Raw genomic sequence first — 14,850 nt, forward strand, 5'->3', positions numbered from 1 at the left:
CCAAAAATTTATTTATTTGAGGATATTTGAAGTTGGGGTTTCAATTAGTAAGGAATATGCAAAAGTTATTTCACAAAAAAAAGTGATATGTTGGGCTAAAATAATGGTTGAGGAATAATGTTTAAAGCATCGATAACTTTATTGAGTTTGATATGGTTATCAAGAAGCTCATAGGTTTATCCAAAGCTATTAGGGTCATGTTTTAATCAATGACCATGAGTTTGAAGTCTCATGCTAGCTCGCAAGTGAAGAAAAAATACATTAATGATTTCAAAATCCAAATGCCCTCTTCTATTGAGAACATATGCATGTGTATAACTCCAAAAGAGCCTCCAATAAGTTGATAAACTATGAATTCATGAAAACCATGAGAGATTACAATAAAGTAAATGCAAAATAAGAGGATATGGTTTTATATGAAATTGTTGTATTCTTAAAGGGGGGGAATGGTTAATCTCCAAAAATATTGTTGAGTACATGGAGGATTAGGTGCTCAAGAGAATGACTAACATGAAATACATTAAATAACATCAAATTTCATTACATTATCTTTTGTAAGATTGTTATTATTAATATGATCACTATGTTACTAAATGAACATAAATTTATGCCATTGGTACATTATTTTTTCTTGGTTACAATGTGAAATGTCACATTTCAAATTTCTTAATTCGTATGTATTTAGCAAAAATAGTTAAATAAACATTATCAAGTATTGTACAAATAGTAATACAGATGTAACACAATAGTCAATCATTTTCATTTTTAGAAATTGTTTAAGTTATCTCTTCATGAGGTTTTTTATTATAAATTGTGGAAGAATTCCATTGAAAGGGGGAAATGTCACTATAATTCATGGAGATGACTTGGCAAGATTTAAATCTACCACTTTATCATATTCCAATTTGTAAAGAGTTCAATTTTCTTTGAAAGAAAATGTGTTTATAGAATAAAGAATCCAACACTTTACAAAGCACATAGTTGACTTTTATAGCTCATTAGTAGATATAGTGCTTTCATCATATGTTGAATGTAGATTTTGTTTATTCTATGATGAAATCTAGACCCATAAAGTTAATTTCAAGTGTGGAAATGGTTGATCATGAAATGTACATGAAAATTTTATACAAAAGAGTATTACTTTATCAACAAAGAGTTGTGTTAATATATACTATTTTAAATTTCGCAATAAAAAATATATGCCACCTTTAGACACAGATTTCTTATTGTGATCAAGTCTTTTCATTTATAAACTTTATTTTTACCGCATTGTTTTTAAATCCCTAAAATTAGTTGTAAAAATAAGTGGTAATGATTTACAATAGTATTCTAATAATGGAACATTTCATCTAGATGATGAATGTTAGGAAAATTTAATTCATATTCCACTAGGAATAAATCTCCTAAGTTAAACAAAACACTCATTGTTTTGGATGATAATGAGATTTTGTTTTTGGGGGGTGGGGGGCAACAGTGTAATTTCCACAAGATTAGGCTTTTCATTTCACCTAATAGTCTCATACTATTAAAGAAGCCTGGTCATAGTGCATCATTGGTGTGAGTTTTCTATTTTCTCATGACCATCAACAACATGTATCATCAAGGATATGCCTAACTAACATGTACTAAAAAATCCAAGGCAAGCACCTTAAACCATGCAACATGTCAAAGTTCTCACTTCACTATAGGTGATATTGCATCATCACAACATACACATAATTTCAACTTAGCAATCTAAAAATTCAACATCAAGTAAACAAATACTTCAATTCATAGAACATGTGCCATGAAACATGTATGTGTGTGCACTCAAAATTGTCTCGACTGTACATTTTTAATAAAATAGCACAATATGCCCAATATATAAAAGGACACCTTATGCCCAAACACGAAAGTATGGCATATGATGCCATATATAGAAAATGGATCTATTATACAAATGACATCTCATTCCCAAATATTAACGTATGACCTATAAACAAAATGGTTGTCATTGGTCAATCTTTGATCACTACCACCCTCACCACCATCATTTGCATCCCAGAAGTTGATCACTCTCCTTTTACTAGAATAACGTGCTCAAGTTTCTTTTTTTTTCATTTTGGGTATGCTTCATCTCTCTAGAGACTGCACAAAGAAATAATATTATCATATTAATTTTTTTTGCAATAAATTATTACCCCTACAAATTGATATTTTATAATTCAATCTATGAAAAATCACTATAGATGATACAATCAATCATGTCATTGTTTACCTCCTTTGTAACCCCAAACTCTATGTTATTCCACTTTTCAATAGTTACAATAGTCAAAGCACGACGTATAACAAAAATGCCTAAAATCAATTCCAATCATGATAGTAAGAAATACATCAATGAATGATCTTATTGTGAATGTCTCGAGCAATGATGGATATTCACTAATATGCGAAGTAGTTGGATGCACAACCTAATCAAATGTAACATACACTATTGCATCCACTGATTGACATTATGGGATGTTGATTGGGAAGTGCATGGGGGCTATGTGGAGAAACATAAAATATTAAATAGTGGTAGTGAAAATGGGGGTCCCAGTTGGATCTATATGGATTTAGCTTTTGTGGGTGGATGAGATGAAAAAGGTGGTGGAAGTAGGTGGAAATTAACCCAATGATTTGTAGAAATGATGGAAGTTCCTTGGGGGAGGTAAGAAGTTTTTTATTTTTTAGGGAAATGTGATTATAGTGAGGGAAAACTAATGGGGAATAGTGGATGGTGGTAAATGATATTGATGGTGAAATGGTGGAAAAAATAAAAATGACCCAACCTGCATATACATTTATATTATTTTAATTAGTTAACCAAAACAAGATAACAAAATAAAAATTTAAACAAAAATAGTATTTAAACATCATACGTAGGAATTAGAGGAATTTTGAGATCTAAAATGGGCCTCCTAAGGAAATTATAAAATAATAGTGGAAATAATAAAATAAGATTAGATTAAATCATCAAATTTTAGAGGGAAAAAGAAACAAATTATTTTTTCAACTCATATTTTCAACTTATCTCCCAATGGGTTTACTCAAAATTTGAGAGACAACACTCCTTGGATGAAAAATTTGATTCCTCATCCAAGGAGTAACCGTGTTTCATACTTTTGATGTACCCTACTACAAGAAAAATGATAAATACATGAAAAACATGATTCAATAACGTTTTTTCATGTATTTCTCATTTTTCGTGTAGTAGGGTCCATCGAAAGTATGCAACATGGGCACTCCTTGGATGAGGAATTAAATTTTGCATCCACCGAGCACTCCCTCTTGAAATTTGATTAAAACCCTACGGAGATAAGTTGAAACTACAAGTTGAAAAAGTAGTTTTATTATTTCATTATTTTTTAATCTTTTTACTTTTTTACTCCAAAAATGGTGAATCATCCCCCATGCTTGATATCATCATATTGAATCCTATTGGTTCTTATAAATATTAGTTTGGTTGTACATTTTTCTTAGGAGGCCCATTTTAGACCTCAAAATTATCCTAATGAAGGGGGTGATATGTCCATCCAAAGTGGACATGGTTCCTCACCTTTGTAGAAACATTAAATGAATACCAAAATTATACTCAAACTAAAAAAAACTATAATATGGACTAAAATATATATGAAATTTTTTACAAGGGATAATTTTAATTCACCATCCCTAGTTTTGCGGTGTACCAAATTAATAAGCAACTTCCATTGTAGCATCAATGGTGGAAACTAACAGTAATGCATCTTCCAAGGTGAGGGAGTGCTATAAGGGTGTGGAAAGTGTAAATAACATATATGTAGATATATATATAGAATACACAATAAATTACACATACATACATACATACACACACACACACACACACACACACACACATATATATATATAAAGATGGTCAGTATAATAAGTTTCTCCATAAAACTATGTATCTACCAACCTCCATCATCCCATCACAAGTCTTTCCACAACTAGTACATCTATGAGGCTCTCATGAGCCTCCATGTGGCCTGCTTTCGTTGAACCATGCTATAGAATATGATGGTCCAACCCCTCCCGCAACATCACCTGCTTGTCATTCCTGGTGTGATGGTGCTACTGAGGTGTCATTCTACATTTGAGTGTTAGTCAAGGTGGTTATCATGGTTTGGGTTTCAATAATTCTATCCAATATTGGAGGATGCTAGGAAAGGTGGTTAGGCCTTCGTCTAGGTGAAAAATACCCAATGCTGGGTTGTGCATATCATTCTCTTTATCTTGCATAGACCCATGAGCCACCCCCTTGAATTCTCTAATGTCAAAGTAATTAACATGGATTCCAAGCCTGAAATACCCACAATTTTATTAAGACATGTAGAGATACCTCCCTATTATTACAAGGATATTTATCAAAAACCACAAATCACCTATCCATTCAGTGGTCTTGAAATGGTTCGTAGGTGCACTAGTCCATACATATGTATTTCTTATTGACTAGTGTCTATTTGTTGTTTCATGTGTCAATGACTAGCATTGTACTGATGATGGATCCTCTTATGGATTCAAAACATCGATAATTTTTTAATATTACAGTGGAAAACCTAAACCTTGTATCTATAAAGGTAACAAATCTTGTTTGGTAATGTTCAAGTATCTAATTTGGTCTTTATTTGGACCCATTCTATAGTGTTCATATATCCTAGCCCTGTAATTGGAAATATTAGTTAATAAGCCTTGTCATTAGAAATGAATGTCATTATTGAGTTTAGAAAAAATTCTAGAGTTAATTGTGATGGCTAAGAAGTGTTTTGGAGATCATATATGAGTTCTCTCAATGTAGACAAGGATGCATCAATGTTGGCATTGATATTTCTTTATTCTAACTTGGGGATTGGTTGTTCTAAGTTGTGGTTTGCTGATGATGGGTTTGGGTTCTAATTTTGCTCCATGGTAACCATATCTATTTCAATTCAATAAAGTGCCTCTCTTTAGGGAACCATTTAGTTTTTTTTCCAATTTTAAACCAATTTTTCAAAAAATAGGAAAAATAAAATTAGTTGGAATGCTTAACTAGAAACCAAAGAAGATCAAATTCATTGACTTTGACACTCAATATAGACCAGCAAGGAAATATTTGCCTTAATGGGATTCCAAAAACATGTTTGACAATAGAAAATGAGGAAAAAAAGGGCCTTAGGCATATAAAAACATGTTGCACTAGGAATGTGTGTGTGTTCTTAACAACGTGTGTGCATTTCTAAGCCACACCTACATCATGCTCTAGTTGGCGTCCTAATTCACTGTTTGGGGGTTTGTTGGTGTTGATGCTTTAGAACATTTGAACATCCTAGGAATGTGCACACATTCCTATGGGTTCATATTCTTGATGACCCCGTTGCTACTTTTGGGGCCATAATTATTGTACAAGCACCCTAACCATTTCATGTGTTAGCCAATATGTATGACTCAAAAAACTCAAATGAATCAAAATTAAAATTCATATGATTAAAAATTATTTTGGTCTGCATGCCTTGTAGACTTTACTCATTCAAATGGACCATCCTCTTATGCCAAGGGATGCATGACATGAATTGTTTAGATGATTCCTTGGGTCTTGACTCTTCCAAATGGTTCCATAACTATTATTAAGATCAACATAAATAGTAAAATCTAATTTTTAGAGAGTACCAACCATGATTCCCTCAAAAATATTAATGAACCTCAAACAAAATCATAGACATGCCTCATGAAAACCACACCAATCCCTACAATTGGTTAACTCACTAATTGCAAGAAGATTAATCTCCATACCAAGTACATGTCTCACAACATGCAAATACCTACTTTTTCCATCTCTATGCCTTATTAGAATGGATCCTCTACCTACTACATTATAGGATCTATCATTCCCTGAGAAAATGCTCTCTTCGTATAATTCTTCAGAGGAATTAAACAATTCCCTATGTGAAATTGTATGGAATGGTACTCTAGATTAAACATGCCACAATTCACTGCAGGCTTGAGTACAAAAAGAAGAGACGGTAGAATGCATACCCCTATTTTCCACATTGTCTTTGTTAGTAAAGGTTGTCATAGTTGTATCCTCCTCCTTATTTCTTTTTTTTGTGTAAATCAACGTATTATATTAGCGTAAGAATACATATTTTACAAAAGGTCTGCACGAGCAGACAACAGACTGCCCTTTTACAAAGCATGCACCAAGAGATGACCAAAAAGACCAGCCAAACGACCCCGGGCACACCACGCAGGGCGGCAAAGAAAAAGGGGTTTGACAAAAGCAGTAGAGACCAGACCTCTACACAACTAGAGCCGCAGACAAAGAACCTTGAGTTCCTGAGCAAAATATAACAAAACCAAGAAAACCCACCAGGGTAGGTAGAAACAACAGCTGACCCAACCTCAGGGATTCAGCAAGAACAATAGCCAAGACCCATTACATTTCAAGAACAATATAATTTTTGGAGGTTTCCGGCGCAGACGCTGTCTTAGCTTTGCCTGCCTGAGCAGGCGCTGGACGAGTGTTCTGAAAATCGCCAGTGCGCTCCTCCATCCTATCCTCAGCATGCCTGGCATCAGGACCTATAGTGTGCCTCAAGAGACTAATCAGAACCGAGAGCTTCTTTGACATGGTGTCAAACTGTTGTTCCAGAGCACTTATCTTGAACTCCAAGCTTTCCAGAATTGCAATGTGCTCCTCTGACGCAGTTGCGGTCACCTGTTGGGCTTGACGCACTTGGTCAAAATAGTTCCCCTACATACTCAGAGCTTTGGCCAACATTGTTTTCATTCTCCACATCTCAGCTTGCGTTCGCACAAACTAAGTTGCACGTGTTGTAATCGAGCCAGGGTCCTGAATCCAGTCAATCTCCTTCTCCAGCTCTTGAGCCTTCAAATTTTCCTCCTCCTCCGTGGCAATGGCCTCCAACTCCTCGATTTTCCATTTTTCTTTCTGCGAGATGCAGGTCTCATATGCTTCACGAGCTCTTTTTAAATCTCTATTGGCCGAAGCATTATGGCTTCCCTCTCCCGCCATGATTTCAACCTCACTCGACAGGCAGCACAGCATTCTACGGCCGAAGGAAGAGAGTTTCAGCCTCCAGATCGAAGAAACAGTGCCTCTGCCTCTGCGTGGAGCTACTAATAAATAGATGAAATTGGGGGATTCACTGGCGGTATGCTGATCCATTTCCTGTTGCCCGCAGGTCTTGTCATAATTATTCCTGCGAGGTGGTGTATTATTTCGGTTATGGCTCGAATTCTTTCCCTTACGGTCACCTTCCTTGCCATCCTCCAAAGCATGCCAAGTGTACCGTCCACTAAAAGGGCGTCAGCGGCACCCATTCTTTTTTATCATGTATCAGATGCGAGTACCTTCCTCCTGCTCGAGCATTGAATGCTCCTGAACTGCCTGTCCTTCGTTCCTCTGCCAACCTTTAAAACTACCTGTTGTACGCATGATCCTACTCATGTCGTAAACCTTGCCTAAAGCGCCGACCCTTCGGCCTTACTTTTCATTCATCAAATCCTGCCTCGAGAGCAGGGTACACCTATCTCTTAATTCCGGGCATATGACGTCCTTCCAACAACTGTCCAATATGCTAGTGGGGTTCTCTATACCATAATTCACCAGATGGTCCGCGACTACGTTGGCTTTACGTCTAACAGCTTGAAAAATCAAACCTTTCAGCCACCCCAAATGTTCAGCTATGTTTTTTGTAACTTTAGCCAGTCGCCAGTGCTGAGTAACCTTACTGGCTTTGGCTCCCGCATACATCTTTCTGGCTGCTGTTATCACGAGATGAGAATCCCCCTCAACCACTGTTGTGCCTACCTGTAAATTTCTAAGAATTCTGAGACCCTGTTCCATAGTTGCGAACTCCATCTCATTGTTCGTTCCTTCTCCTAAGGCTCTGCTGTAGATGTGCTGAATTTCCCCTGCGCTATTCCTTATAATGCCCCCGATGTCGGCCATTCCTGGATTGCCTCTCGAAGCTCCATCGAAATTTAGCTTTAGGAAGCCTGCAGGTGGACGTTTCCAGATACTCAACGTGGTGCTTATCTCCTGTTGGCGGTTTGATGTAGCCAAACTCATTCTATTGTCCAGGTTAAAGACTTTTAAAATTTGTAAGTCCCGATTTGATACTTTGTTATCTTGGTCTGCTTTGCTTTTGACAAGAACCAATTGTCTTACATTTTGGGTAATAATTTCTATAGCGTGAAATATATCTCTGGTTTCGTTTAAGAATACTCTCCTGTTTCGTTCTTTCCAAATTGTCCAGGTAATGAACCCCGACATTATTTTCCAAATGGTGTTGATCCTCTGATTACTAGAAAAGTTGCCCCGCCAATTCTCAATGGTCTCTTGGATGGAATTTTTGGTTCTGTCCGTTTGCTGCAAAGTGTTTTCTGCCCAATTCCACAGGTGGTTAGCCCACTCGCAAGTGTTGAAGAGATGATTCATAGTTTCTTCTTCCTTATTGCACATGGGGCACCTAGAAGGGCCGCAAAACCCTTTCTTGCGGAGATTCTCCCATGTGAGAGTTTTCCTGCGCATTAGGAGCCAGAGGAAGATTTTAATTTTCGGCCAGAATTGAGAATCCCAGACCTTGTTGCTCCAATGAACCTCTTCGACTGGCTCTGAGTTTTCGATATACTCTCTGGCTTCTTTGAGCGTGAAATGGCCCCCTCCTTGCTTTCCCCATCTTAGTTGGTCTCTGTCATCAACCTTCCTTATTCTTCTTTTGCTTAATAGATTCTGCAGGTTCCTGATGTCGTTGTTAGCCTCAGCTATATTTTTTGTGCCATTGATCGTCCATTCTCTCCATTCCAGGTCCCTGCTATTAGGATTCCAATAGTGATTCACCTTGGTTCTCCCCAGCCCTTGATAATTTCTTTGCAGGTCTGCAAACTCTGGCCTCTCTAATTTCGGGAGTTGTTGCCAAGCGTCCTCCCAAAACAAGGCCGTTTCCCCATTACGAATTTCCCAAAAGCTATTCTCCTGAACAATACCTCGATTTCTCCTTGCCAGGTTCCAGATCAGAGATCCTTCTGGATTCTCTTGCATTCTGATTAAGTTCTGAGTGCTATGCAATGGAGCGTATTTTTCCTTCCAATGTCTTGCCCAAGGAAGATTGGGTTCCTTCAGCCATTTCCACCAAAGCTTAGCCCCACATGCTCTATTGATGGTAAAGGGATCTAGCAAGTTTAACCCTCCCAATTTTTTGGGTTTGCACAATTTATTCCAAGCCACTAGTGCCCACTTTTTCTTCTCAACATTTCCTGTCCATAAAAAGGATCTTTGGATCACCCTCATCTTCTGCAAGACTCCTTTGGGAGCAGGGATTATGGATAGCAAGTATTGAGGAATAGCTTGCAAAACTGCTTTAGTTAACACTAGCCGCCCTGCAAAATTGAGAGCTCTATGGGTCCAGTGATGACATCTCTTCTCCAAATTGGCTAGGACCTTCTCCCAATGCACTTTTTGCCAAGGTTTGTCTGTTAGGGGAGCGCCTAGATACCTCGAGGGCAGACTTCCTCTGCGGAAGCCTAGAATGCTAGACAGATTTTTTTGCACAGCTAGATGCGTATTGAAGAAAAAGATGGTAGATTTAGATAGATTAATTTCCATACCTGAGGCTTCACTGAAAAGATTGAGGATCCTCTTATAGCCCAGGGCTTCTTTGACAGTAGGAGAACCATGCAGCATAGTATCATCAACAAATTTTTGGTGAGTGGTCGCTGGAATATGGGGCAGGGGATGTAACCCTCTAATCTTCCCTTCCTCTTCAGCGTTGCGAATGAGTCTGCTCAAACCTTCCATCAGGATAACAAAAAGGAAAGGTGACAAAGGGTCTCCTTGTCTGATTCCTCTTGAGGGGGAGAATTGGTTGGCAGGGGAGCCATTAACTAGAATAGAAAATTTGGTAGATTTAATCAGAGCTAAAATCCATTTAATCCATTGATTGGCAAACCCGAAAGCTTTTAAGATTACTTCAAGGTAGTTCCAGTTGACTTTATCATAAGCCTTTGATAAGTCTAGTTGCATCATCATTCCTGCGATTTTCTTGGATTGAAGAGTATGAATCATTTCCTGAGCCAGCAAAATGTTGTCCAGAATTTGTCTTCCTTCAACATATCCTGATTGTTCTTCTGAGATGAGGTTCGGAAGAATAGGTTTCAATCTATTGGCAATAACTTTAGAGATAATCTTATAAATGACATTGCATAAAGCAATGGGTCTAAACTTTGCTGGGGTGTTGGCTTCTTCTTCTTTGGGAATCAGGGCTAGGAAAGTTGAATTGAGAGATTTGAGAATTGAGGCAGAGCGCCGAGAGTCCTCCACCACTTCCCAGACCTCATATTTAACAATTTCCCAGCAGGCTTTATAAAAGTTGATGGTAAAGCCATCAGGCCCAGGCGCTTTGTCATTCGGCATACTCTTCACAGCTTCTTCCACCTCTTCCAGAGAGATTTCCCTAGTTAATGCAAGATTTTGCTCATTGGTGATTGTTCTGGGAATGGATTTAATGAGTTCAGCGATTGCATCTATTCTGTCCACCTCAGGTCCTTGAGCTATGCTGTTAAAATGCTTAGTGAGCAGGGTTAAAATTCCTTGATGATTCTGAAGAATGTCTCCCTGATCGTTTCTGACACTCAGGATTTTATTGGCGCCTCTGTAGTCTAGTGTTGATCTGTGAAAGAACTTGGTGTTCTGTTCCCCTTCCTTTAGCCACTGAATACAGGACTTTTGCTTCCGTAGGATTTCTTCTTGTTGGCAGTGGAGCTACCATTGTTGCATCAAAATTTTTCCTTGGTCTACAGAGTCTGAGTTGCTATCCCCAGTTACCCATCCTTTGTGAATCCGCTCTAGCTACTCCTCTATTTTGGCTTTCTCTTTAAATATATTCACAAAAACAGTTACATTCCATGCTTTTATTTTATTTCCGATGTATCTCAATTTACCTTGTAATTTGTACATTTTGGTGCCTCTTATGTCCATCGGTTCATGCCACCACTTCTCAACAAGTTGAATAAAGTCTGGGTGATTAAGCCAAAACTTCTCAAATCGAAATGGCTTGTTCCTAGGAGTACCCTAGATCACAACAATTAGCAAAATGGGCCAATGATTTGACCCTCCACTAGGTAGAATGTCTGATTCTACTACCACTCCCTCCAATAGTATGCTTTCAGATATAAGAAATTTGTCAAGACGAGAGGTGATTTGTCTCTCACCTCCCCTTCTGTTATTCCAAGTGAAGGCCCCACCCTTGGGTTGAATATCCACTAATTTAGCTAAAACGATGAAATCTAAGAAAGCATCAGAATCTTTGTGGAGTCTCCTGATCCCTCCTTTCTTCTCTAAAAGTGTAGTGATCATATTGAAATCTCCTCTTATGATTTCCTTCGCTCTGGGATATCTAAGCTTCAGATTCAAAAGAGATCTAAGAAAAATGTATTTCTCTTCTAATTTTTGAGGTCCATAAACATTGGTGCACAGATAAGTTTCTGAGTTGCCTATCACTTGAACTTCTAGAGCTATAAAGGATCTGTTGGCTTCAGCTAAGAGGATATTAATTACATGCGGATCCCACATGGTAACTAAACCTCCTTCCCATCCATGATTGGCAGTCTCCATGTATTTCATTTGTCTACCTAGCTTTTTGCTTACATTATCAATAATGTTACTTGTGCATTTGGTTTCTTGCACAAATAAAATATCAGGTTTTTCCTTTTGGACCTTCCTTTTAAAGAGCCTTTGTTTAGTTTGGCTGTTGCGTCCTCTGGCATTCCAGGAGATGACTTTCATTTACAACTAAAGAGAAAATTAGTGATTAAGAGGAAAAGCTTCTAGAGCTTTCATCTTACCAGAGTTTAAAAGCAGTATTATCAGTTCCTGTAATGTCTCATTGTTGGTTCTGCGCCCTCTCCTCTTCCTTTGTTTAGAGCTGGTTGAAGTGTGAAGTAGGCTTTTTGTATGGGGTCCCAATCCTTTTGCTATGCCTAGCTTCTTGTTTTGCCTATCCAACGTTGCCTTCTGTCTTGCAACAAATAGCTCATTAATTCTACTCACCTCCTCTTCCGAAATGTTTTCCATCCCTTGCTTCTTCCAGTTTTCCACCATGTTTGTTAGGTTAACTCCTTCCTGCTCTAAAACCTCATTGAGCTCCATTTCCTCACTTCCGATGTCACTTGTCAGCATTTCTGCATCTTCATCTGTTCCTTCTGTTACTTCCTAAGTCTGTTCTGTGATGTTTTGAATGTTATCCTCCATTGCTTTGGTTTCATACTCTGTTGTATTTTTATTTACTTCAGAGGTATTTTGTTCCTTATTATGGTCCTCTGACTCAGTTTCAGTCTCCAAAACCTCAAAAGCATTGCTGGTATTACCTTGTGTTGCGCCTGTTCTGAATGGTCGTTTCCTGTGTGCTCTCTGTCTTGCTCTTGGTCTTATGAAGGTATCCCTGTTCTTTTCTACCTGCTCTCCCTTAAGTTCTTCCATTGATCTGTTTAATGGACATTCTCTTATTAAATGTCCATGCTCATGACACTTCCTGCAGCGAAATGGAATTTGCTCATAGTCAATAGCTTGGAAATAGTCCTCATCCATGTATTCCAACCACAGTCCTTCATGCAAAGCCCCCGACACATCCAACTCCACACAAATTCGTGCACAGGACGTATACCTTCTTTGCAGAGTGGCTTCTGAAGCTTTGATAAAAGTTCCTAGCTTGTCACCTATCTGTTTTAGAGCTGAATATCCCCAATAGTCTATTGGAAGGGAGAATAAGCGAATCCAGACTGGCACCTACTTAAAGGTTTCTTTCTCTAGCACGAAGTTAGACTTCCAGGGTCTCATATAGAGACCTGCTGAAGCGAAGAAGTAAGGTCCCCCATCAAATATTCTATCCTTATCCTCTAGATTCGAAAAAACAACAGTGAAAAAACCCTTGGCCCCTAAGTGCAGTCTAACATCACCTTTGGGTTTCCATTGTTGCTTGATCCATTGACACAGTGCTCTTTCCATTGGCCAAAGTCCCATGAACTTGCAGATCACTGCGTGTTCAGTCATGTGTTCTCTGTAGGCTTGAATTTCTGGGTCTGTGATCACCACCCTTAGGGCTTCTGCTGTTTTAGGCTTGCATGGTCCTCGGCTTTTTTTGTCATTGAGATTGTTTGGTTTGTCCCCTTTCTCCTCTCTTTCTCTTTCTAGGGTTTCTTCTTCCCCGTCTTTTTGTTCCTCTTCTTGTTTGTTCTCCTGAATGATATGTGCTTGCGTTGTCTTCTCCTTGCTCCTGTTGTTTGCTCTACCTTCGCTCTCCTTTTCTTTCAGTTTCTGAGTGTTGTCTTCCGCCTTGTTCGCATACTGTCTTCTTCCCTTGCTAGTTCCCTCCTCTTTCTGCGAGCTATCATACCCTGTGATTCGCACACCTTCCTATGCGATTTGTTTTTGCATGATTATTTGTCTCAAAGTAGGGGTCCCTATGGACCCCTCGTTGACCATATGTCGGGTCAAGCTCTGACCCCTCCTAAGAATCTCTGTTGTTCTGATCTTGTTCCTCTCTAGGTCAAACCCTAGGCAAATTTCGAGATCTGTAAACCCTAAAATTCTGGATTGCCAGAACATCCCCTTCATATCCTCCTCCTTATTTCATATGTAGAGAGAGAAATCATTTTTTTTTTGGCATGACCCATAGAGGATTTGAACCTTGAATCTCATGGTTTATATAGTACTTCATGACACGTCAATTTCCAATTGAGCTTCCCTCCATGGGTAAGGGAAATCATTATTTACATGCCCCTTTCAGTTTCATTTATAGCACACCACTTCAAATTTTCTCTTCCTACTTAGTGATGTACACTTGGACATTGATTGACCATGAAATCTATTATATTTCCTCTCTAGAGTGGCCTCTTGTAAATAACAACTTTGAATATAAAGAAACTCCTTATGATAGTCTCCTTGTTTCTTCATTTAATTGATATTACATAATTTCCTCAATCATGGGATTATCCCTACAAGTTCCATTAATTGTTATATCATGGTATCCCATAAATCTAGCATTCTATTGACAAGATTAATACATTGATCTTACGATAGTGTCAATCTTTGGATTATCCAGCAAGTTCTATTGATTACTATACGAGTTTCTCCCAATTGACTCTTGCATACTATTGAGGAGATAAAAACATTAATTCTCAAAACTATAATAATCCCCATTAAAATAATAATTGTAATTGTAACATCAATGTTTTCAACCCATTTTAATGTTTAACAAACTTGACTCAATATTTCAATTTTTTTCTTCATATAAACCTGTTAATGACCAATGACTTGGAAGTGTAAGAAGTAATTAGCTTTTCCCATATCTCCTTTTGTAATGAAATTTTGGAAACATTAAAAATCACAAAATCTAAAAGGTAAAACTAAATGGTTCTCATATTTGAACGGTTTTCTCATTTTTAACCACTTATATTCACTAAGCTCGTAGTAAAAAATAGCCTACAAATAAGTTTTTTTGGTCATTTAATCTTTCGCGAATTTTTTTTAAGTCATTTCATCTTTCATCTTTACCTTGAATCTAATGAAGTAATAAACATTAAACCTATTGAAATATTATGATCCACTATCATTTTTCAACTATTTTAACTGTACATAATTTCTCAACTTCGATTCCTGCAATAAAACCAAGCACCTTCTTCATGTACCATTAGTACACTTTATGAGATCTACTCTTCCACGAAAAAAAACTCTAAAACCTATCATCTTTTTCAAATTAATAATTATATTAAAAATGCAATTTTAACAATAATATTTAACCCATAAATTTATAA

At 37.6% G+C, this 14,850-nt stretch overlaps 1 protein-coding gene across 1 annotated transcript; it reads right to left on the minus strand.

Annotated features, from left to right (window-relative positions):
• Positions 1-6,451: 6,451 nt before the first annotated feature.
• LOC149168896 (uncharacterized) lies at positions 6,452-10,453 on the minus strand. The gene is made up of 3 exons (XM_089425011.1): positions 7,527-10,453; positions 6,847-7,334; positions 6,452-6,750 (listed from the first exon to the last, which is right to left on the minus strand). Exons 1-3 carry the CDS (start codon positions 10,451-10,453, stop codon positions 6,452-6,454), a joined length of 3,714 nt encoding a protein of 1,237 aa, XP_089281137.1.
• Positions 10,454-14,850: the final 4,397 nt, after the last annotated feature.

Source organism: Pinus tabuliformis, chromosome 4_2, assembly GCF_031772625.1.
Source record: "Pinus tabuliformis cultivar Carrire ecotype Pingquan chromosome 4_2, CPIR1, whole genome shotgun sequence".
In the NCBI taxonomy this organism is placed as follows: Eukaryota; Viridiplantae; Streptophyta; class Pinopsida; order Pinales; family Pinaceae; genus Pinus; species Pinus tabuliformis.

Coding starts and splice junctions, on each gene's coding strand:
- LOC149168896 (XM_089425011.1), bottom strand. CDS start 10,453: ATGCCGAATGACAAAGCGCCTGGGCCTGATGGCTTTACCATCAACTTT. Junction 7,335..7,526: donor CAGGATTTGATGAATGAAAA/GTAAGGCCGAAG, acceptor ACGCCCTTTTAG/TGGACGGTACACTTGGCATG. Junction 6,751..6,846: donor CCCTGGCTCGATTACAACAC/GTGCAACTTAGT, acceptor ATTTTGACCAAG/TGCGTCAAGCCCAACAGGTG.